This window comes from Thermobia domestica, chromosome 15 (genome assembly GCF_964235325.1).
Source record: "Thermobia domestica chromosome 15, izTheDome1.hap1.1, whole genome shotgun sequence".
Lineage (NCBI taxonomy): Eukaryota > Metazoa > Arthropoda > Insecta > Zygentoma > Lepismatidae > Thermobia > Thermobia domestica.
Window position 1 is genome coordinate 88774610 of NC_137468.1, and position 26712 is coordinate 88801321.

General features: G+C 32.7%; 1 protein-coding gene across 2 annotated transcripts in view; it reads left to right on the forward strand.

The window, feature by feature from the left end:
• Positions 1-24842, forward strand: part of LOC145671130 (kelch-like protein 17) — a 291534-nt gene extending 266692 nt beyond the window's left edge. For both annotated transcript variants that reach the window (XM_081739927.1, XM_081739928.1), the window contains exons 11-13: positions 2096-2251; positions 5947-6202; positions 13933-24842. In XM_081739927.1, coding sequence (XP_081596053.1) covers positions 2096-2251; positions 5947-6202; positions 13933-14143 — 623 coding nt within the window. In that variant the 3' untranslated portion in view covers positions 14144-24842. The remainder of the gene's footprint in view (positions 1-2095; positions 2252-5946; positions 6203-13932) is intronic.
• The last annotated feature ends 1870 nt before the right edge of the window (positions 24843-26712 follow it).

The following is a 26712-nucleotide window of genomic DNA, read 5'->3' on the forward strand; positions in this document are numbered from 1 at the left end:
TAATATTGCAAATAAATTTACATAGTTTAAAAGCCTGTTCCTTTGCTTAAAAAGCAAGGCATAACCGGTTGTGTTAGGGCAAATGGTTTCTTAGTTACTACGCTTTAACGAATAATGGAGGAAAAAATCGACAAATTACCCGATTTCTAAGGGTTAAAGAGGAATTTTAAGGCGATTTTTGACATTTCGGGAAAACTAATGTTATGCACGTTATCAGTGCCACCTAACGATATTAAAGAAAGAAAAGAAATCAGATAAACATAAAGTTGGTCAAAATTTGTTACCCAGTGATATATGGGCAAATTATAACAAAAATATACTCTCAAATATGTAAAATAATGTTACCTAGCAGTAAGCAGATCGTTTTCGAGGAAATTTTCATCAAAATATTAATTGACTAGTAACATCTAAGACTCATTATGCAGGATGTAATACAGTCGTGAAAAATATAGTAAATTAGTTATACAGAAGTTTACTTTTGTGTCTTTTATGCAATTAATGTTTCAAATACGAGGAATAAAATTGTGATAGTAATAAATTTATTTTCTCAGTATATTCTATGAAGCGAAACCTAGTCACTTTCATGTGAATTATTTTATTTAAATAAATAAATAAAAATAATTTTCTACAATGGCAAATGCGCAAACTTGTAGAGCATTTTTGAAATTGCCATTCACTAAGTACGAAGAGTTGTTAAAAACAACACATTTGTTTTGCATATGTGACAGTTCTATTCTATAAAAGTAACCAAAAAAGTTCTGTCGCTTTTTCACCCCTACCTTCGAACATTGATATGTCACCTAAGACGTACCTGGAAGATCAAAAATAATCCCCATCAGCATCGATGACCTTCTGCCAACATTCTGGAAGGCCATGGATTCCATCGCGGTAGAACTTGGTGGGCCGTGAAGCGGAGAAGGTATCAAGTGCATTTTGCACCTCTATTAGATTTGAGCTGGCGTCCTCGAAGACGATTGTCCAAGAAATGGAACAGGTGATAATCGGACGGTGCAATGTCCTGGAAATATGATGAATGAAATAGTGTTCCCCATCTAAGGCGTAGGATGGTGTTCCGGATCATCCTAGCCACGTGGGGCTTAGCGTTGTCCTGTAACAGGAGGACCCGTTTGCGATTCAGAAGTGCTGGCTCTAGAGTTTTAAATTTTTCTTGAACACGGCTCAACTGCTAACAGTACACAGTTGCATTGATGTTCTGACCAGCTGGAAGCAGTTCCCGATGCACGATGCCGCGAGCATTCCATCAAAAACAAAGGAGGACCTTCTTTTGGTGCAGTGCTGGTTTCGGCTGTTTTGGAACCGGTTCATGGGATGCTAACCAATGATGACGGCGCCGTGGAGCTTCGTACAGGACCCATTTATCATCATATGTCAACACCCTGTCCAGAAATGTCTCCTTCCTCAGACGCGACAGCAAAGAAACACAAGTGTCTGCTCGCATTGCCTTCTGGCCTGGAGTCAAATCATGTGGGACCCATGACCCAACTTGCAGTGCTTCCCAAGTTGGTGGTGCTGCCGAATTGTTTCTCCACTTACACTAAATTGTAGTCCCAGTTCCTCACCTGTCTGCCACTGTTCGCCTCAATTGCTGCTTGAAGATCTTCATTTTGTACATGTGTTTGTCTTCCGGCACGTGGTGCGTCTTCGAATGTTTCATCACCGTCCTTAAACTTGTTAGACCACCGTTACACTGTCCGCGTAGTCATGACACCCTTACCAAAGGCCAGGCATATATTCCGCTCCGCTGCAGCAGCGTTTGACCCCAGTTTAAACTTGTACAGCATACACGCCCTTATGACGCTCTGTGGATGTACCATGTTCACTCTGTCCTTACGCAAGTTCACGGTATAACTGGACTGTCACAACCAGGTAGTATGTTTGATATACCCACACCAACAACTGACCTTCGCCTTATCTCCATTTGCATTCAACTCACGGTTTGCGGGCCAATTGAACACAGAGTTCCACAAAAAGCGACAGAACTTTCTTGGTTACCTTTATAGTTTGTAAGTACTACTAATTCACAATCAGCTCATTAATAATAGGATGTAAATACTGATTCTTTATTCTCTTTTAGGAATATGCAATTATGATGGTCTTCTTTATGTCTGTGGTGGCTATGATGGAGCATCGTGTCTTAGTAGCATGGAACGCTTCGATCCACTCACTGGCGTTTGGAGTTCATGTCCAGCTATGAGTACGAGGCGTCGTTATTGTAGAGTAGCTGTAATAGGTGAGTTTAATTCACGCAAATGTTATGCTGTCATATTAACTGAACATATTCTAACTGATCTGTTTCGTTAAAATACCATTAGAGTATTATTCAATATTTTGTGTACATTCTATTTCCTTTTCTTACTAGAGTATAAGGGAAAGTTGGACTAAGGAGGAGTTGTACTAAGAGAAAGAATATATAGGAAAAGGTGGTCTGTCCGATCGAAGAATACGCTGGATAGAATGGAATTTTAAGTCCCACTAGGACTTAATTTTAGGTCCCTGTGGTGAGGTGTTTTTTTTTTAGTAAAGCCTAAGTGAAATCTTAGCTACGGAGTCATCTTACTAGAATGAACCAAAACTATATAGGATTAGATATCACTATATTTTGCTCTCATATAGAAGCAATAAAACCACATCAATGAAGCTTGCAGAATTTATTTATTTATTTCTATATAATAACTGCAGAGAGCGAGGCACTTCTCCAAGCGATAAATGAACCTAAGCCGGGAATTTCCAAAGAATGTCCTGTCATGACTTGCAAAATATTATTCTAAAAGAGAAATGACTCCACTGTTTGCTGAGAAATATTTACTCTTCAGTGACTCCTTCAGTTTTGGAAAAAATAAAAAATAAAAGTCTGAAGGGGCAAGATCCAGTAAATAAGACTGGAATGAGTGTGTTTGTTTCGTTGGTTTTGTGATCCGTGAGTTGCTTGCCAGCAACAGTTCATCTTTTGTTAATTTTTAGCCCCTAATCCTTCTTCATCGTATTACCCAATTTTCCGAGGAGTTCGTAGAAATTTCCAATGACGATGTAATTTGAAATTAGATAATGAATAAAGATTTCAGAGCTAAACACAAGCCTTTTTAAGTGGTGCAAAATGGATGTGTTTCTACTCCATTGTCATAACCTTGTTTTCTGGATCATAATGATAAACTCAGCAAATTTCAACCTCTTTTCCCAGAGGAGTCTTAGCTCCACTTAGTGTTTAGTCTTACGCAATGGTACATCTCCTGCCATTCGAAACGACGTGATCCAAGAACACTTCAAGCTAAAAAAGACAGAACATTTACACAAAATCTTAAAATATCATGCAGTAAACCTGCAAGGTGTAATAACGCAGTTCCAGTATTAGACTGGTACAAATGAAATGTTCGCTTTGGCATCTTTTGGAAACTCGCCGTAGTAACACAACACGATGGACTAAGATACGCGTCTAACGTCACAAACTCAATACACGTTCAACAAACAGGCTGGATTGTCCAGTCAGGACGGAATAGCAGTGTGTTGTTTAACAGGGTCGTATGAGAGTATACCATGGAAAACATATTTGCGAGCGATTTTTCTATACGAATTCACACTGGGACATTCTGCATAACAAGTTGAGAAAACAATAACAATGCATTTGAACTAGGAATGATGAATGAACGCATCATTTAATGTTGATTTGTCAAATTTCATTCTGGTAATACAGCATTTTATTAGTAACTCCGTGGGTACTGACCAACATTTTCAGCTGAGCTCCTCAATACTCAAAATGTTTGTGTCATTGCAGACGAGTTAGGAAAACATCCTACCACTGTCGTTCGGCGACATTTTGCAATCAGTAAGGTGATAAAGTTGAGCTCATGGGGCCACGTGATTTAGACCGACCAAACGGATCACCATCTAGAGATGTGCTGCAGTTCTCTGAGTGTGAAGAATAATCGGAAAAGTTTCCAGCATAGGATTGTCCCTTCAGATGAAAAATGAATCTGCGCTGACAGTTGTAAGCAGTCAGAACAGTGGTTCGATCATGGTCAACGTGTAGGACGGTTTCCTGAAACACCTGTCACCTTACAGAAAGTGGTGTTGGTATAGTGAGTGATTTATCATGTATTTGTCCGTCGAGATGAAACTACAAGAGCAGATCATTATAGTCCTGAACTGCATGAAATGCATTCCAAACTTGTCCGCTAACATCCATCAATAGTCAATAGATATAGTGTCCTCATGTTGCACAACAATGGTGTCACGCAAAGAACGGTGTAAGCTTCCACGAGTTACAGATGAAACCTTTCCTCGTCCGCTGTATTTTCCAATATCTCTCCCACTGACTACCATCTCTTCTAGTATCCCCGATCACTTACAGAAAGGGAAAATCTCTGATAATTGGGGGGTACAACATGCGGTTGAGGACTTCTTCGCATTGGAGACTCCAGACTTCTTTCGCCACAGAATCCAATCGTTGATTGGCCGACACCAAAACTGTGTGCAGAAGGCGACTATTTTGATTAACTAGGTGCTGAAGGTTTTATTTTATTTATGGCCCTTGGAAATGACGCATATCGGAGAGAGGGGGGGGGGGAATATTTCATTCGCATCAATTTGTATATGAGGGGAAAAATATGTTGATATTCTCTCAAAGTGGCATTTTAATAATAAAGCTTTATCATTATACATTGATATGAAATATTTTATTAACAGCCATCGTATTATAAACTTGCGCAGACGATTCTTGTAGATCTCTGCAGATTCTGACAACTATCAGAACGGCATTTCGGAACCAACTGGGAGTTTTTCCATTCCACATTTCAGGAAACAAATTATTTAGGTCGGGATAGTTGGAGGTTGACAGTAATTTCGTCCATTAGTAACACAGGAGTGCGAAAATGCTACAAAAATTATTTTGCGTTAGGATAAATTTAACAAAAATACTGTGGTAGTGGTTTTGCTGTCCTCCTGAATTTGCTCAACAATGAAAAAAAATAGTTCTTGTTATTGAGGCGCCATTTGTCTGAAACACCACTTTGATATCACTGTACCAAAGTTACTTGAATGAATAAACTTAGGTAATATTGTTGAAAATTGTTTACTAGCTTAAATATATATATTTCAATGAAGGAACTTTTAATAACGACAATGTATTCGAGTACTTAAGAATAATTTTCTGTACTTCATGCAATTCTCTGCATACGAGAAATAACTTATTTCTTGTATTAGAATTTTTTTTTTATCATTATTTTTCATCATCCTATAATGAAGCAGAGGGCTTTCCTAAATGGTTGTACATATGAACATTTATATTTTAAGGATGTAGTGTAGGTCACTGAAAACATTAGAACGCTTAATATATAACATATAGTTTTAGTTGACTAATAACTCATATACATTAAATTTCAGAATCGAATCTCAGGTTGAAACAAAAGAATAAGAAGGAGAACTATTAATTGTAAATAACCGCAAAATCAGACTCATACACCGAAAATGATGATTCATTCTAATTAAGTAAAATTTACAAGTATAATTAGTAGCTAGACAAATTTGCCAATCATATCTCGAGTGCAATTACATTACAATAGTATGGAAAACAGATCATAGTGTTCATATTTTGTAGTAGAACTTTCATAATGAGTTGACCTTCAAAATTTAGGTGTTAGACTTTCATATATTTTTAAATAGAATTGTTAAAGTCATCATCTACATATTTAAACAACTGTGCAAATATGTTTCTTTCTTGCTGTATTCTTAAAGAATATATTTTTTTTTTTAAAAAAAAGCTAAGAAATAAATTTGCTTAGAATCATTGAGCTAAAATTGAGAAGAATTTCCTCAGTTTACCCTTAAAAAAATTTCTTTGAATAAAATACATCTTGCATGCAAATTTTGGATGAAATTTCACACACACAAAAACTGTTGACACTTTTATTTATTTATTTTTTACTTATTTAGATAATTGCATCTATGCGTTGGGTGGATTTGATTCAACTAATTACCAGTCAAGTGTGGAAAGGTTTGACCCTCGAATGGGCAAATGGATGTCTGTTCCTTCAATGAACAACAGACGAAGCAGCTGTGGAGTTGCAACGCTGGAGGGTGCATTGTATTGTATTGGTGGAAACGATGGCACAATGTGTATGTCAAGTGGTGAAAGATTTAACCCTCGACGAAACGCCTGGGAACCAATAGCATCTATGCATTCACGGCGGTAAGTAAAAATATATAGATTATAAGGTGATCAAGCAGACGTAGATTTATACACGGTCTCTTGCTATTGAGATACTATAAATATACCCATTTACCCTATTATTATTATTATTATTATTATTATTATTATTATTATTATTATTATTATTATTACTATTATTACTATTATTATTATTATTATTATTATTATTATTATTATTATTATTATTATTATTATTATTATTATTATTATTATTATTATTATTATTATTATTATTATAACTAAAACTAAAACATTTTAAAATTATCCCTCCTTTCCCTCTCTCTCTCTCTCTCTCTCTCCTTTTTTTCTTTCAAATATTATTTATTTTTTTAAATCACGTTTCTTATCTAAAGATGTTCAATATGTATTTTATTTCATCTTAAATAAACACTTTAGCTTTTAAGTGAGCATTCACCACATTTAAACTAAAAGCTTTGGGTTTTTCTGAGAATAATATTTACGGTAGGGATATATTTCACCATTATGCGCAGTTATCAGACTACAAGAACAGAATAGCTTTCCGTTAGGCAATCTTTCAGTGTACGTTTAATCCTTTTGCTGCGGAATTAAATTTTCGGGTGGTTCTTGGAAAAAAGAGAATTAAGCAGCCAAAAAATTAAATTTTCATATTTCCCTGAAATTGGTTTAAAGACACCAAAATATCTATTCGAAATACATAAATTGTATAAACGGCTGAACATGTCACATTCAGTCATCACAAGTTGTATTGTGACTACTGCTACCTGCTACATTTTGAACTCTTTCAGATTCCAAATCTGAAAGACTGTCAACTTCTCCCTCATCTCCTGATACATCTGAATTAGAATCTACCAAAAATTCAGCCATCTGACTGTCGCAGATTGTCTTACTATTGTCCAGCATTGTTTTCTACTGTACTTAGCTAACCTCAAACCTGCAAAACAACAGAATGACACGAAGTTTTCGTATTCATTCATGCTTAACTGCAAAGTTCCAAGAAATTGCCACCAGTTGACAGCACAATGCAACGCATTACCACTATCAAATCTTCCGTATACGATGAGCGACTGAAATCGACTATCGCAGCGAAGTATAAGCAAAAATAAACTAAAGTCGTTGTGGACTAAAATCGATTTCCGCAACGAAAGGCAAGAATTCTCAGATCGACTAAAGTTGACTTTCGCAGCGAAAGAGTTAAGCAGAGATCTTAAACGACTTACGGACGGATCTTACTTTAATAGTAAGTGAGGTTCTTCAAAGTCTGATTATGAATAACGACGTAAAATACAAACACACAATATGAGAATAAACATTCAGAAAACAATATTCATACTACTCTTAATTGAGTACAAGAAGTTCAGGATAAAAATAAAACAAAAGGCAGGATCTTCAATTCATGATTCGTTCAAGAAGGCTAAAATGAAAACACAAGTACTTCTTAAAACACATAATATTTTCTAAATAGTTATTCTAATATTGAATAAACGTGTAACGAAAAATCTTGCTTGTGACAGTGGTAAAAGTGTAATGCTTGGATGGATTTCTAATACCGCTTTTCATATTAGTTTGATAGAGTTTAATTCAACGAAAATATTCATCCACGGAGTCTCGAGACAAATTACTTCGAAGTTGGAATATAAAGAAACGTAAATATCCCAACTTTTGAAGAATTTTTCTTCTGACTGTATGGACGGATATGTTTAAAACTAGTTCTTTTATTCAGCATCATCAAAATTAGTTAAAAAAAAAAAACTAGAAATTTATCTAAGCCTGGCTATTTTCACCATTAATAGTAGTAGTAGTAGTAGTTCTTTTTCTCGTTAAGTGTCTTGTTCTCAATTAAACGTTGGTACCTGAGACTTAAAGGAGGGTTCCTGTTATTTTTAGGTTTTCACTAGTCCATTCTCATTTTCCCTCTCTCTCTCTCTCTCTCTCTCTCTCTCTCTCTCTCTCTCTCTCTCTCTATATATATATATATATATATATATATATATATATATATATATATATATATATATATATATATATAAATATATAATATATAATATACTCACTTTCAGAGAAGAAGGTGAGGAGAAACTCTACAGTTTGTGGACAGAACGACACACTCGGGCTTGTACTGGCAACAACTGGCGCGATTATATTTAGCAGTTCAAATAAACCGCCGGAACTGGTCAACGAATTGTGTGTCATATACAAAGCTGACAACGCCAGACCGCATGTCTTAAACGAGTCGTCAGAAGTGGTGAGAACCTGGGAAGTTCTGATGCATCCACTACGTACTCCAGATCTGGTACCCTCAGATTATTGTTTGTTTCGGTTTCTGTAGAATTCTTTGAGTGGTGTTAACTTAACTTGAAGTGTAACCGTTAAAAAACCACTTGTCATATTTTCTTTTTCTTTTCTTTTTATCATAAACAATAGAAGTTCTATTACGACGGGATTATTGTGTTGCCGGAAGAATGGTAGAAGGTTATCGAAAAAAAAAAAAGGGTGCATATCTGGTTTCGTAATGTTATTTTTAAATGACAATAAATGTCTTCTCAATTTTGACCTGCAAATGCTGAATATCTTTTATAGAACCTTGTATTACCAAATCCTAACTTCGTATAATCAATCTTAGTTTTCTACGACACACTGTGCCATATTTGCTACCGTGTTAGGTTGAGTAATTAATAAATTAACTGAGATTTAATGTCCCTTTCCAGCACTAAAGTTCAATAGAAAACATACTTGAGTTTTAATTAGAGTTCAGCACTTGCCTCCCGCGGAAATTGGTATCTTACACGGTACTTATAATAGGAACAACGTAAATATTGCTTCATTCATTTCCGCACTAGTTACGATTTTGCCGTTTAAAAATGTATGACAGGGAACAAATGAAGTATTCTAATAAGAAAATATTGGGAAATGATTTTATGTTACGGCTCAGAAGTTAATGGTTGGGTAATTAGTTCAGCATCCCTTGTAGCAGCGGACCTATTTGAGAAGTGGACCCACAACTGAACGTGGAATTTAAAACATATAAAAATTAACTCAACTAATGATAATCTCTTCATAGGGTCTTAGCGACTTGTGTAGACTTACATGTGAAGATTTTAACTAGCCAAAGTTTTTGTAAACTAAATGAACTAATTAGCGTAGATGAGTGGTTAACGCATTGAATTTTTAAGCGAGATACGGGTTTGCGTACTGGCAGGTCCGAACTTTCAAACATGCTTTAATTTCAATTTCAATCCATAGTCAGTGTGAAAAGGAAGATCTCTTGTGATTAAGGAAAGATATGTTGGAATAGGGAGAATGGCATCATGAATCGAAACAAAGATTTACAACTTATTCCCTTCAATCGTTCCATATTTGAAATTTTCAGTTTATTTCAACCATTTTCTAATTTGTGTATGATAAGTGTTTTTTTCTTTATTCTCATATGCAGTTTGGGGTGATATAATTCATTACACACACCCGAGTTATATGTCTTCGATATGTGGCATTCATTATAAAACACGCTCCAAACAATAGAGATCAATCTTAAAGTTTTTTTTTTTTTTTTTCATCAAATGCGCAACAAAAGCTTGTTTCTGTGCTCCACGGGCTTACCAACTGCTTGAAAAGTTACGTGTAAGTTGGATTGCATCTGTCCAGGTGTTTATGATAACAGTGAAAGTACTGTAACCGACCTAATGAAGTTCGGGTATGGGGTTCAATTACTTTTAAAGCTGACTGTACATTCATGACGTCATCAGTTCTGTCTTCCGAACTAATCTGAACACTTTAAGGAACCTAGTCTTCCATCAATATATCACACGTCCCCATTCCACCAGGGCAACCCAGCGTGCTCTACTTAGTATACGCCTTCAACTCTACTCTGATTTGCTAGGTCTCCAGACCTAAGCCGTATTGAGCATGTTGAGACGGTGCCTGACCGTCAGCTAGGTTTCTGTAATGAAGATACTAATATCTATAACAAGCATGAAATACCCTACTGTAGACAGACAATCAGCATCTGTAGACCATCTATTTGCTCCAACAGTTTCTTGTGTGACCAATCTTGATTGTATGAGTATTAAACTGAGTACTGTATATTTTTGAACACCGTATATAACACGTGTGCGTGCGTGGGTTTTTTTCGAGGTTCTCCCGTTTCCTCCCACTTTCTTCATTCCACCGTTTCATTCATTTCTCATCATCACCGTCTCCTTTAGCCTAACCGGCATAACCGTGGGACGTAAAACTCAAAAATTTCATTTCATTTCCGTATATAACAGGTTTTGGATGTCCTACGGACATCATGTGCGATCACTACTACCTACCATCAACTTATACACTACTAGTCACAAAATCCTAGATGCCCTTCCGTAATTTTAAGGCTCTTTGATATGTACACCCATCGTGACGACTTTGTTGAATTTTAATGAACAACTTAAAGACAATGAAGAATAGATAGATAGATAGAAAGTGAGTAGTGCGCAGCTTCTGCCGTCGTAATTGTTGGACATCCAAATTCCTACACTACACAAAAATCTTGAAAGGCTTTATTAGTTCGTATAGTAATATTTTGCAGATATTATCTGAGTCACTTTTTAAAAATTTGATGCTGTTAATTGTTTTCAAGTTACTATCTAAAATTTAAAAAAAAGTGTATATAAATGTGTGTGTATGTGGGGAAAGGAGGGGAGGAAGACTTAGCGAAGAGTATTAAGACCAAAAGATGAGCCTAGATCCTTCCCAATTCTCACAGGTCTATAAGCAGAAAAATGTACTTTCCCTACATTTCTCATATATGTATGATGAAGCATAATGTTTAATTAAGTATGCAGCTAGGTGCAAGACTGTACACAAGAACAATCCAGGTCTACAACTTTATATATATAATATAAAATATGCATAAAGAAAGAGAATCCTCAGAATAGAATTAAAAAAGGACTTGAATGTGAAGATTGGTCATTCTTGCATACAGCCTTGCGTAAAGTCCACTCTCAGCTAAACATGTTTTGAATTGATAACGTTCTAATCAATAAGATTAGAACGTTATCAATTAGATCTAACCAATTCGATCGATTCGATCTATCGATTAGATCGAACGTTATCGATAGAATCGATAAGATTAGATCGATAAGATCCACTATCTTATCGATTAATCTAACGAATTAATCGATAAGATAGTGGAATCTTCCTATTATCATCATCATCATCATTGCTGTGTTTCAGTTTCTCGTATTCATGTACGTCATAAAAGATTTTCCATCTTCCTTTTTCTAATTTCTATTATTCTCCTTCTAATACTCTTTATTTCTTTGGCTTCTCAGGATGTTTGTAAGTTTCAAACTACTTCTTTCAACTAGGTTTTTAATAATATACAGGTTTTTTAAAATAATATAGTATATATAATAAGATGTCATCGTGATGTTTAAATACTATTTTCTTTTAGCATTGAATGTCTTCACAACCTAAATATTCTACTCTACAAAAAATATGTTTAATAGTTTTTTGAAAGTGTATTTATTATTTCTATTTTGGGCACACTGTTTATACTTTGATATTAGTATAGTAATATTTAATAATCTTTAATTGTGTAAGTTGTTCTATTTGTTTGGCATATATTTTACTAATTTACAAATGTGTAGCGAGCTAGTTTTTAATAGAAAAGTACAACTTTGCCTTATGTAATGATAATGTATTTTTCAGTGATGTATTTGTAAGTTCAGTTTATAAGCCAACAAACACTATTTTTTGAAATTCATATACTACCGTATTAAAGCTTGGAAGTAATAATACTTTTGCAAAGTACAAGATATTTCTTGTAAAAAAAAAAAAAAAAAATAAATAAATAAATTTTGTTTTCTGTAACTATTAATTGAAGCAAAAGTAATATGTTTGTGTACGTGTTTCTGAGAATTTACTCGTAATTTTCTATTTTCGGGTTTTATAATCATAGCATTCAGCAACTCGATAAAATGTTGATTTAACCCCAACATCGATGTAACAAGTATCGTTTGCATTCTAGCAGTTATGGGTGAGCATTATATTAGAAAATTAGATTATAAAATTGTTATTTTATCGAGAGAAAACGATATTATATAATAAAATGAATTATTTCCTGCTAATGTTCCCCAGTTAAATTTTCTTACAACATTTCGAATGCTAACTCTTGAGAACTCATTTGGTGGAAATAAAAGCTTACGTATCTTTTCTTTTCCCACTAATATCTTGACATTTTTGTATCAACAGTGACTCTTTTTTCAAAGAACAATCATCAAAATTTAATCAGTATTTGTGATCACTTATCATTTCCAATAAAATTTTGGACAATTTGTATTATTTTACTATATACAACGTTTGGGAACGACAAATGAGCACAAATAGTGATTAAATTTTGACAATTGTCCTTAAAAATATTTTCACTCTCGTTACAAAAATAATGTGAAAAGCTTATTGTCATACCCTTAATCCCTGAAATGTGAAATATTTGGGGACAAGTTTTTTTTTGAAAAGTGAGCTTTTTTCTTTTTTTAAAAAAATAATGTTTTGTGCAGATGTGTTTCAAAACAGAAAAAATGGTGTTTAAATTGTTTCAATTGTATTACTACGCTTCGTAGCGAATTTGTAAAACAAAAGTATTTGCAAATACATTTACGGCATATACACTCAGATCCAGTAGAGCCAAGCTCCGACCATATATATATATATATATATATATATATATATATATATATATATATATATATATATATATATATATGTCATCCTCGCTACATTGTACAGCGTGTCTATAAAAGTACTATCATACTTTAAACTGGTATTACGTCGTTCTAGGTAATCGTATTTAAATGAAATTGGTCACATTTGAAAGAAAATCTCAAATTTTTACTGATCTCATAGGCATTGAATGTGGGCCCCACGAGTGGCGATGCTGACATGAAGACGATATTCCATTCACGCCAACACGCTCCAACATATCTGAAATAGACTGGCTGGCAGCACTGATACAAACTTGCATTTCTTGCAGGTTGTGAGGCAATAGGGATATATAGACACAATAGGAGTTTGATGTTGAAATCGCCTAAAAGCACGCTGAACCTGCACCAGACTCTGCGTCCTGTATTATTCCAAAACACAGCAACTTCGTTCATGTGAGGTCGCTACAACTCCTTAAAACTTACTCTTTAATAACGAAAGGAAGTGAATTTACGTTAGCACATTACGACATAACAATACAGAAACATAAAAGCTTCCCAAGTAACCTCCAGCAGAAACAGCAACTGTCTACTAAATATCCAACAATGAACCCACATCGACTAATCACAATGTAAACATGAGTGAATTTACTTTTTCTCTTTTTGATCACGTCCTTTATTGACATTGTTGCCATTGTTGACATGCACAAAAAAATTGAGTTTTTCTTTCAAATGTGACCAATTTAATCTAAATACGATTATCCAAAGCGACCTAATACCACTTTAAAATATGATAGTATTTTTATGGACATACTGTATATTGCGGAGAGCGTATATCTACGCTATCCATTCTTAAAGGTTGAGAATGTGTTTGTCCCTGAAGGGAAATGTTTAGCACTCGACATATTGGAATAAAAATTGACTGAGCAACATTAGTAGATGAGTAATTCATTATATCATAGTGTGTTCCATACACTCGATCAGTAATTATAATTGTATGTAAGTTTTATTTCTGAAATTTTGTGTACTTTACTAATTACATTTTTCATTTTGTAGGTCAACTCATGAAGTGGTAGAAATTGACGGATATCTGTACTCATTGGGCGGCAACGACGGTAGTTCTAGTCTTAATTCTGTTGAGCGTTATGATCCCAAGTTAAATAAGTGGGTACTAGTTACGTCTATGTTAACAAGGCGAAGCAGCGTGGGTGCTTCTGTTTTGGACTGCCTTAATCTCGAGAAGAGCCTTGGAGCTAAGAACATTTGACTATGGTTTCATCCCAAGTGCTTACGAATTCGATAAAAGTGCACTGTATACTACTACTACTATTATTATTATGATTATGATTATTATTACTCCTACTACAACTACTGCCATAGCTTTTGAAATCCATTTTTGGCACACTCGTCAAGTAGTGAGAGATTTTGTTTGTATATCACTTGCACCTTCAAGATATGAAAAGAAAGAGAAAGAAAAAAATGTCTTAAGAAAGTCTTACTTAACTGTTTGGGCTATCGCCGTGCAGTTGAGGTATAGACAGCCTTGTCATGTGATACATATAATTAATACCTGTTCATGTAAAATGTATTATTATAATATGTATGTAAATTTTTGCATTGTCGTGTTTATAGAGATTTGTAAACAAATTTTTATATGTTTTGAGTAGTGTATAAGTGAAACAAGAATAATTAAATATACAGCTTGTTCAAGAAAGAAAGAAAGAAAGAAAGAAAAAGAAAAAAGGAAGCAAAGAAAGGAACAGAACATCCATCTTTGTTTTGAAAGCTCCTCTACTCGTGTTCTGAGTGACACGTTTTGTTTTATAAGATTAGAAGAAAGCCCAAAAGGGAACAATTATATGCCTTTGTTTGCTGTATGCCTACCTAAGGTTAAGAGTTGGGAGTTTCTACGAGAAGATGGCTGTTCATGTTTTAATATTACTGTATATAATTTAGCAAGGAGATATGATATAACATGAAAAGAATTGATCAGAATTATTCCTTTTGTCTTTGCCAGTTGAAACTAGACAACAATAGAAAAATGCTTTTTATTTACTTTTGTTTTACATTCCAAATAATATTTGAGTACAAAATATATTATGGAAATAGGGCCCAAATGTTTTAATTGGCATTTATTTTAATATAATAATACCTAGGTATGAAGACTTGATCCTATTTTTTCTAAACGCGATTGATTTTATCAACTACAGTTTTATGTATTACTTCGACTCAATAAAAGTTAAAATAGTTTTTCTTGTTTTTAAAAGTAATTTTATGTTGGTGAATTTTCAAATTTTCAGAACGTAAAAACATATTTTAATATTAAAAATTTATATAGTGGTTGTCATATCTGTACCCACTATCAAACTACATACTTTATTTCATTGCATTCCTGGAGATCTCTTTAAAGAAAAAAATAAGTCCTATTTTATACATTTAATCAACACACATCAGGTCACTGTGTGCTTGTACTGATCTATTATTGACTTGAAAATACATCAATTATAGGTTTCCTAATTATGAAATAGCCTTTCAGAAAAGTTTCCAAATTAGTTGTTCAAGTAAATTGCTACTTGATAATTAGGTTGATAGAAGGCGAAATTCTGAGATTGGATATTCATTCAAACGTACAGTATATCAAGTGGGTTTCCTTTCATATTGTGGGACTACGATAGACTCCCAAACTGTATGAATCGTATGCTTCAATGAAAGATTAAGAGTGGAGATCGATTCTAATCTTGGGATGTTGAACTCATTGTTTAACACACATAAACACTCAGAAGTTTCTCTTACTGATTTTGTTGTAATGCTTGTCAACAAACGGACAAATATAGTTGTTTAATAAAACGTCCTATACATGTTCAAAGCATAGTTTGAAAGTTAAAAAAAAAAAAATCTACTTCGGCACGTTGTAAAAAATAAATAAATAAATAAATAAATAAATAAATAATAGATTATATTGTACGATGCAACGAACAAACGTGAACATTAATAGGAGAGAGCTTTGTTAAAAATTGAGGAGGAAGTGTTAGCAAATGTTAGGGAGAAAATAGTATTGCTCGAGATGATTAAAGCGAGGAAGAAAAAAAAAACTAGTTACGGCATTATTTGAGAAAGAGCTGTGTTGTTAGGGATGTAGTAGGACGGTAAAATCATTTCAAATAAAATACTAAACGGAAAACGTAATGTATAAAAGCTTCTAAATTTTTAGGCGTGTTTACATACAAAAATAAGTTATGTTAAGAACTCATGGTGAAGAAATTCAACTCCACTAAGAGAAAACATTTTACAAATTGTATATTTATATACATTTATTTTCATATAATAATTAAAACGAAATTGTTGTCTAGTTTCAGAAAAAAATACTACTTTATGAAGTGAAATAGTGCTTAGCTTTTTTGGAGTTTGTTGTCAAGATCGACATGAACACCCAATGCCAGAGAGAAATTGCTGAAACCTGTTGTTTTCTAATTTATTTACATTAGAAACATCATAGAAAGAAAATTTTTCCAGTTAATTTTATGCAAAATAATTTACTGATATCGTATATACACGTTTTGAAACTTCACGGAAGTTTACGTTACAAAGCTAGCACCTAAAACAGGGAGTGAAACTTGCAATTGTGATGTAAAATATATAAAAGAGAGAGACTTTGTACTTAAGAAGAAAAAAGTTTGCTTAAATTTCTGTAGTTATGTAAAACTGAAACAGCTACTGCAAGGCCGGATGTTGGAGGGAAAAGTACTCCATATTAAATCTTATTTTGCCTCGTTTTCTTTATTTCCGCGTCAAATTTTTATTTTAATTTTAATTTGTGCAACTTTCTTCCCCTGCCAGTGCTTTTTAAACAAAGTTTACGACTTTAGAGAACTAATTTAAACAATACCTATCTCTTATAACGACTAATATTCTGTTGTTTGCAGAGAAAAGGTTACAAAGCAATTTCTCAAGTATCAACTGCTTTCTGAAAATAATTATCGTTTCTTTTTTATATGTATTTTCTTGTGTACACTAATACTTTTGGAAACTACCAAGAAAGGTATCGAAAATATGTATATTTCTGCAAATAGATAGATGAGAGTTCTTGTAAGAGGTACAGTCTTCTTCAGAAAAGCCTAGCTATCCATCTCGTTAATGGCTGTATCCGTAGTAACTGTTAACACTTTGATTTAGAAACATACTTCAATTGACCAATGAAGGTTCATATTTGATTTAATTTCAAGTACAGATAGGAATACAGGGCTTTTAAAAGGCAAGTAAGAGCCCAGGTTTTCTTCGAACAAGGCTGTACATAGCACAAAGATTCATGAGGTCACTTGAAATATGGAAAGAATAATTTAAACATTCTTCAATTTTATGAAAAAAAAACAAACAGAATTACTTCCGTTTCATGTACACTGAAACTTACCTAAGTTAGTCTTCTTGGGTCCACAACGTCTTTGTTATACAAATGGCCACCTTAACACATAATAACACATAAATACATGTACTCGCCAGATAACGCACCGAAGTTACAAAAGCAGCCACCATTCATAGATTTCATCGTAACATATTCAGATTTCTCTATTTGTTTTTGAAAAATGTCAAGTTGGTCGCGTATATAAATTGAATATTTTGTTCGAATCAAGCAAGGATAACAGAACATAGACAGGTTCCAGTTTATACACGCATCTTATTCCGTAATGATATTCGCTGACTTTCTTGTTATCAGTAGAAATTTTTTTCGACAAACTTTTACGAGTCTTCCACTGTAGCACAGTACCATTAACGCCGTTAAGTACCATTGCCATATTTAACTCACAATCCATTGATTTTGCAAGGAGAAATATTTTCTCTTGTCTTTGAAATGAACTGAATTTTTTCTTCAAATTAATTTAAATGTCTCTTGCTTTGTGAAAATTAACTTTTGTGGTATACAAAACGAATACTTACAAGTCAAATCGTTATTTAAATAGTATTAAATTTATGTATGATGTACAGGGCCGGATTAAAGGAGGGGCTTAGGGGACTATAGCCTCGAGAATCCACTCTGACACAACTGACTATCTAAAAAGAATCATAAAGATATAATCATTATAAAATAAAATATGACCAAAAATATGAAATGTTTTCCCTTAAGTTTCCTACTGTACATTCACAGAAATATATTAGGTGAAGTCAGCAGGAGCCACATAGTTTTTCTGGCCTCTAGATGGATTAATCCAGCCCTGATTATGTAAATTCATTTTGAAAAAGGGAGGGACATTTAAGTAGACTTGAATAGATTAGTGAAATCTCTCCATTAAAATTCCAGTTCATTTCAAAGAAAAGGGCTCCTCTATCTAAACCAGTGGACTAAAAAACAAAGATGACATGGGTGCTCAGCACCCTTAAAGTAATCAAATATACACTGGCCAGTGAAATATAGAAAACGTAAGAATGATATACGTATTTCATCCGATATACTGTATATATATATATATATATATATATATATATATATATATATATATATATATATATATATATATATAATATCGGGTGTTCTAAACATGGCGCCCACGGACTACAGAGGACTATTCTACAAGTCAAAATATAATTTTATACATTTCGGGTTCTCGTCTGGAGACGCAAATTGCACTATGTGGCAACGCCACAGATAAAGAACCACAAAGAAGATATACAAATCTATCGAATAGTTACATAGATTTTTTCCAGCTGCCAGTCAAAATCGATAGACGTTAACACTAGCACCACTTATTAACGTAACAGTGCCGAACATAGACAGGATTGATATAACAGCTTGATGGATTCGTAGAGCAACATTAATGGTTTCAAGTTAATCTGCAACGTTGCTACATAGTGAAATTTTGATTCTCCATAGCCACTGAAGGAGGCCTTGGAGTGTATATCATTATATAGCATTTTCGTATTATTTTGACCTGAAGAATAGCGTTCTGTTGACCATGGGCGCTAGTTTTAAAACGCCTAAGAATCATGTAAAATAATGTAGACACAGTTTTACAATGTATTTTTTGCCCTTGGCATATAATTCCTCTTTCCTTCTGTTTTATATATTTCTTGTTTAGTTTCATAGTAGTCAATTTCTAATTAGTTCTAGTAGTTCCTTAGTATTACTGTAGAAGAGTGGAAGACATCAGAAAGATTGTCGAGCTAGTAAGTATGCTCAAGGGTTCTAAAGCATAGTTGGCTGGCAATCACAAGACCTATCTGCAGTAATTCGAATCGGGCTGCTCAGGGCAATGGTTTTTATGTATCGATACTTTATTTTGCCATTCATATCTTATTATCTTATTTAGCCTAAAGAGCAGAACCGTAAAAGATGTAACACTTTAAATATAGAGTAAAATAAACTCTACTGAAAAGGCAGGAAAGAGGATCACGCGAATGGGTTTGTGTTTGTAAAATAACGATTAAAAATATCTAAATATTTTCGCCTAGGTGTTTGCACAACCCATAGCTCTTAAATGTCTTAAGGTTTGCATATTAGCATTACGCGAAATTCTTTATCGTTCAAAAGTTAGCGTGTGGAGAACGTACTAACATTACATCTTATATATCCCACTAGTGGAAGTATTAAAACAAGGTAACTAGCGATAAAAATATCAACGAGAATAATAATGGTATAAGTTAGTATGATGTACACTGATTTTTTTTTTCTGCGTTGAATGTGAATGTAAAGTCTTACTATAAATACTTCAACTGGAAATAGTACGATAAATAAATTTAAAATTATAATATACAGTAAACCCTCCATTTAACTGATTAATTGGTACGAAAGGGTGCCCGTAATATCGGAAGTCCGTTGAGTTACTGGTTTATGCACAATACTAAAGATCGAATATGGCATTTGAGATTATGCTGTATAATTTAAATATAAAATATTTAATATATATCATATTAATGACAAAAACTCCTTGCACTTGTGTATTAAAAGATTGAAGACAAGCCTCAAGCTTCAGTTACTTTCCCGTTAAGTATTGTTTCTTTTGAAAATCTAATCGTGGTTTTTGAGTCAACAGTTTTTTTTTTTTCCCCAACTATATTTGCTATTAGTCAAATTCTGTCTGTTAAATTCTAAGTCTGTCAAATTGATGGTTTACTGCAAGGATGTTATAAAATAGAGGATCTGCCTATACAACAAAATCGTGAAGCCAAACGTCACAGTTTTGCCACCCTACTTCTCTCCCTGCGCCCAATAAGATCGCAATGTTCTGAGCATTCATGGCGGAAACGAGAGTAGCCAATCGACGAGAATAGACATGCCGATGCTCGGTTGTTTTTTTGGCTTCAATGATAGGATGAAGATAAATATGGGCAGATCCTCTTATTTTGTAACATCCTTGGTTTACTGTAATTTAAATGTAACTTCGGAAGTTTCGACATTCCTTCAGTTAAACATCCTATATGGAGCAACTGCCCTCAATCCGGCCGTAGGTACTGAATACACAAGACACACAAATTCTAAACCAAATTTTTAGAAGCCAGAGCCATATTTGCTATTATTATATTTGTACTTACTTAAAGTTGTAAGTTAAAATACAAAAGAAAAAAATGCATATATTAATGTGTGCTTGGTATTTCTATTTGTTGGGTGACGCAGTTGTGATATTTCTGAATATCAATGTTAGCACCTCCTATCTTCACGTGAAGGCTGTGAAATACGTTGGACTCTCTGTGAGTGCATAGTCTTCAATTAGTGTACCTTAGAGTGTTCGAGTGGTGTATGAATACAGGAAAATGATGGATGAGTAGTCTGTGATAAATTTTGTAAATCTGTAACTTTGGTCTATTTCCAAAAAAGGAAAACACTTCTTGCAACCAATAATCTTGTTAAACAAATTTGATATACTTCTAAGTTCCTTTGGAATAAATAAATGTCTTATTTCGTACCAAATTTATAGAAACGTCATCTTAGTTGTCAAATGACAAGAGGATTTTATATATAACTTTTATTATACGCTGAATGTGCACACATTTGCTGATCAGCTGATATATAAGAAAATATGAATATTAGAGAGAATTTCAGAGATAAAAGTGATACAAAAAATTGACTTTAAGAAAAAATGTACACGGGAGAATGGCTAAGAATAAACATAACACTTTGCACTTTATAAATGCGGCACTTAAAATATAATAATAGTCCTATAAGTATTAAGTAACAGAAATTAAATATTGTGTTATTAGCCATAGTAAAACAATTAATTATAATGTATTTTCTGATGTGACCAGTTAATTTTTTTTTTATAATATTAATTTATCACAATCATAAGTAATCTGAAATTCGTAAAAAGAAAAACGTTTATTGACATGTTGATTCTTTTATGCCATTTTAACAGATAATTTTAAAATTATCTATCAGAAGTAAAAACGACAACTTTGTGAAATAGTTAACGTAATTTATGTTATCAAGAAGCTAGCCTTCAAGGTTTATACCAATACTTTTAAAAAATTTCCTGTATAAGCATATGGAATAGAATTGTGGCCTCCACCAATTGTGGACCAATAGGGGTCATTGCCCCCTTCTCATGGGATTTCTACTGCACTTTAGACATTACTATTATTATATAGTCATTAAATTTATGGTAATTTAACTAACTATGAACTTTGATCCTCTGTATTGGCAATATTTGAATATAAATATTTTCTGTTTTCATATAAGCTAGATTAAAACTTTTTTTAAATATAAGATAGTATTACATTACAGCCCCCACTTTTCATAATTATGTATATTAACTTGGACACATTTTAGTATGCGTCTGTTAATTAGTAATTGCTGAAAATTTCAATCCCATCTTCAGCAGAGTTTCCTGTAGATGCTTTAAGAAAGCTCATTACATGACATGGCATCCATTGTTGCAATATAGAAGTATCAAAACAAAATGTTTCTTCTAGAAAAGCCTCAATGTGGTTGTGTGAAAGTTCAAATTTTTAAGAACGTTTGTTACTGATATCAAGGTATTTGTGTATATTTATAATTACTTAAAGATAAATTTTTACTAGAACGATGGATGCAACAGCATATGATGAGTTTGCTGTAAGTGCCTTAAGAAAGCGCTGCTGAGGAAGATGTGAGTTCCCATTGAAAATTTCAGCAATTACTGAACAGCAGATATACCAAGATTAGTCCAAGTAAAGATATACCAAGATTAGTAAATATTTGTAATCATGCAATTCCTTAAGCTACTATAATTATGTATATTATTTTTATCTATGCTATACGCCGTGTATATTGTTACGATAAATCTAAAATAGAACACATTACTTGATTATAATTTGCATGTTAATTTGCCTCTCCGTAGAAAGTTCTGTGGGTTTTTCCTTGTAGAGTTCTGCTTCCTTCATAAATAATATATTTTATTGCAATGATAAAAAACTGGTGTAACAACTGTACAGAAAAGGTTTTGTGACGTATCAATTAATTTAGTTCAAAACTGGGAAATAACTACTAGTTTGAAATAATAACGTGTTTCTACATGCTAAAGAAATACTTGGAACAAAGTAAAGTAAAATAAACATTTCTTTAAAAAAAATAAAAAAATAAATAAAAAAAATAAATCTGTATTTCTGTGTTTCAGAAAATGTTTTGGAAACAAGGATGTTATAAAATAGAGGATCTGCCTATACAACAAAATCGTAAAGCCATACGTCAGAGTTTTGTTATCCCCACTCTGCTGGCTCCGCCCAATATGATCGCAATGTTTTGATCCAACATTCATGGCGGAAACGAGAGTAGCCAATCAGACTCGATTGTTGTGGCGATGCTCGGTTGTTCTTTTGGCTTCATTGAGTTCATAGAATGAAGATACATCTGGGAAGATCTTCTATTTTATAACATCCTTGTTTGGAATGTTGAAGGATTGTTTAAATTATAACAAATTTCATATTTCTTTGTGATTTTGAACAAAATACTAATTTATGAGGAAATAAAGAAAGGAGAGAAAAAAAAACTTACCAGTCTCTCCTACAGATTAGAAATGAGGAAAGTAGATTTAAATAGTATTATAAACAATGAAAATGAAATGGAAGTTAATAACATGTTTCAGAGAACAGAGATTGAAAGGAAGGAAAAGAACTTAACGCGCATCTTTCATTTAAAACTTATCTATTGGTATCTGTATGTAGCATGTGTTGATTTAAAAAAAAAATAATAATAATAAAAAAGCTGGTAAAAAATGTTGTGAAGAGATAAGTATTATAAACCTTCATTTATTTGAAATCTTACACACAAGGATATAGCAAAGCAGGTTTTTTAAAGATTTTGTTTGAACATAAGTGTGTATGATATGCATTTCATAGTGAAAACAGCAAAATATGAAAAATGTAAGTGAAGTATAAAATTAGAATTTTACCATAAATTCCTTACTATTAAGTTTCATTACGTAAAAACCATTTGTAAGCACTAATAATATACCTTCAGCTAAATATTATGGTATACGAATCATCTTGTCAAGAGAAAGTTAGTTTTTTTTTTTTTTTTTTTTTAATCTTAATCTTTCAATAATGGAAAGGAAATTAATTCTCAAAATTTTGATGATATGCTTTCTGCATTATATATTTTTAAAGTTTTATGTTTAATTTATATGTTTTATACTTGGTCTTAAATGAAAATATTAAAGCCTATAAGTGTATACTAACAAACTAAATCTCTGAAATAGCTATGTAAAATATTTTATTTCTGCGAAAAGGTAGTAGCTAAAACGCATTTATTCTTCTCTTATGTTTAAAACTTTACATTTAAAAGCTATTTTACTTGAGTAATTTGTAATATACATGATTTATCGAAACGAAGTTTTGTAATGTGATAGTATATTAAGGTCATACAAGGATAAAATCGAGGGAAAGAGCATTTGCCTTAAAAAATGTAATAATATTGATTAGAGACATTTGAAAGAAATCCAAAATACCATTTTAACAGAATTTTAAAAAAGGGGTATTCTGACTCCTAGTACCTCTACCAACTTGGTGTAACCTGGAACATTACTTCCTTTTCTTATCTTTTATAGTACGGTATAGTACATTACTCATCCTACCGAAACATGTAAATCTATAAATAAATAAATATGTAAAGAAGAAAAGAAAAGACAATACTCAAAAAATGCATGTCCGAAAAATCTCTCACCATAAGTCAATCTCTTCAGCATGTGTGCTTTGTACGCAGTGCTCTTGAGTTTAATTCTTTCTACGGACAAAGTCCATGTCTTATGTTATCTTGATGTTGCAAAGAAACTTATACTTTAAAACGCAACAACAACGTGGAATTCGTATAGCATTTCAGAATTGGTAACATGTTGCTAGCCCGCATTCGAAATGAACGAGTTTAATTTTAATATACCTAGACTTAGAAAGCAAGATATAATATTTTATTTTACACGATCATGCTCAAGAGTATTTAATGTACTATTACATGTTTTAAATTCTGTAACTAACTGATTCATACTAGCTTTGCTATCTTAAGGTAACTTAAACTAGAAATACAAATCACTGAATAAAGCAATGTTTGTTTAAAAATAATAAAATATGTAACAGTTTCGTCAACTAACTGAACATATTGGCTTAAAAATAATAAATATGTAACAGTTTCTCCAACTAACTGAACGTATTGGCTTAAAAATAATAAATATGTAACAGTTTCTCCAACTAACTGAACATATTGACTTAAAAATAATAAATATGTAACAGTTTCGCCAACTAACTGAACATATTGACTTAAAAATAATAAATATGTAACAGTTTCTCCAACTAACTGAACATATTGACTTAAAAATAATAAATATGTAACAGTTTCGCCAACTAACTGAACGTATTGGCTTAAAAATAATAAATATGTAACAGTTTCGCCAACTAACTGAACGTATTGGCTTAAAAATAATAAATATGTAACAGTTTCTCCAACTAACTGAACATATTGGCTTAAAAATAATAAATATGTAACAGTTTCGCCAACTAACTGAACGTATTGGCTTCATCAGACACTATCCATGAAGTCATGAAGACAGGGTTTCCCTGAAGCCAATATGTTCAGTTAGTTGGCGAAACTGTTACACATTTATTATTTTTAAATAAACATTGCTTTATTCAGTGATTTGTAATTCTAGTATAAATTCTGTAAGTAGAGGGATGTAACTGAATTGTCGCCATAAACTGAATGGTATTATCAAGACGCTTAAGAATGAAAGTAAAGGATAGAATAGAGGTCGCATCAACCTGCTAATTAACACACGTACTTAGAAAGGAGTTAGGTGGATGAATATTGTGAAAAAGTATGTTATTTTAACTAAGATTATATCCTCTAATATCATGCATTCTTTCTTCATCATTTGATTCATTGTTAGACACTTTTAACCATGTTGGCAATACAAGACGATTTGTGTGCAGTGACGTTGTAGCCCAGACTATCTTTTGCGACCATTCACTTATCTGACTGTATGTTATCAAATCAACTTTATGTAAATAAAGCGAATAATAAGTAGTTATCATCACCTCTGTTATGATGAAGTATTTTCCAAATGTTCTTTTAATATATTAATATATTTTGTTTAATACCTTGGCGACTAAATTATTCTACTCTTACTCACACAGGAGCTTTCAATATTCAGGTTTGTCGTAAAAGCACCATGAACACCATTATTCAGTCCTATATTTTTTTCTCAGTCTCTTTTAACACGACAGCAATGAAAAACGTATATCAAAATTTAAAATAATTTGTTTTACAGTGTACATCAAAATAAGTCAAAAATAATATTGGTATAGTGCCAGAAACTATTTACAGTATGTATGTACGTGACGAATTCTCGGTGGAGATTGTTATATAAAAAGAACGCGTGTATAAATAAATTGATGCTATACTACTTGGACGAAACTCTCAAACACAATAATGACTTGTTCTGTTTGTTATTTGCGTATGTTATGCAGTTTAGACATTATAATCTGCTTGAATAAAGTACAAAACTCTTTAGATTTTCCTATATTAGATTGTGTGTGCTGAAAACATATTTAGCAGAACGATGATTTTTCGGTGAAAATGCTAATTTTACCTTATTAAGAGAAACTTTAAGAAGTCCATGAAATAAAATGAAACTTTACCCAGTGAGTGTTTATAGGCAATGTTAAATTGCAAATGAAAAAGAAAAAAAATGTCTGATAAATTATTGCCCCCGTGACATGTTTTTAAGTTTGGAATAATTTACATTGAATAGCATGTGTAATAATAGCTCGGAAACAAAATTGTGTTGCATTCGGTAGAATTTATATAGTAGTAACAATGATAAAAACAGAGAATTCTAAAACAGTAGTATTATTAAAAGTAGTCCTATACCAGCCAATAATATTAATAGGGATTTGTCTTATAGTATCAGTAATGGGTTCACACTATTTTTAATGGTTTTGCTATAGCTCTAAATTGTTGTTTCTCATAAACAAAATTAAGGGCACGAAACTATAGTAGCAGAGCCGGATTTAGGTTTGGTGAGGCCCTGAGCCATTGAAAGTAATCGGGCCTTTTATATATCCAGCTGTCCTTTGTCAACTGACATTTTAGGGAATAGGCTAGCAATATAGGTCCCATTACATCATAGAAGCCACTGTTGCTGTATGTAGACTTTGCTTTTTATTTATTTTTACCTTATATTTGAAAATAGATATCTAGTTTTTTTTCCTTTAAATTTTTTGAGACCCCTCAAGAGAGTGGGGCCCTACGCTATAGCTTGTTTAGCTTATATGTAAATCCGACACTGTATAGTAGTGATGCAACAATATTACCGAGAAGTTGCAGATTTTGAAGTATGTTTGTGATTAATAAACTATTAACTTAAGTATTATAAATTTTCATTCGAA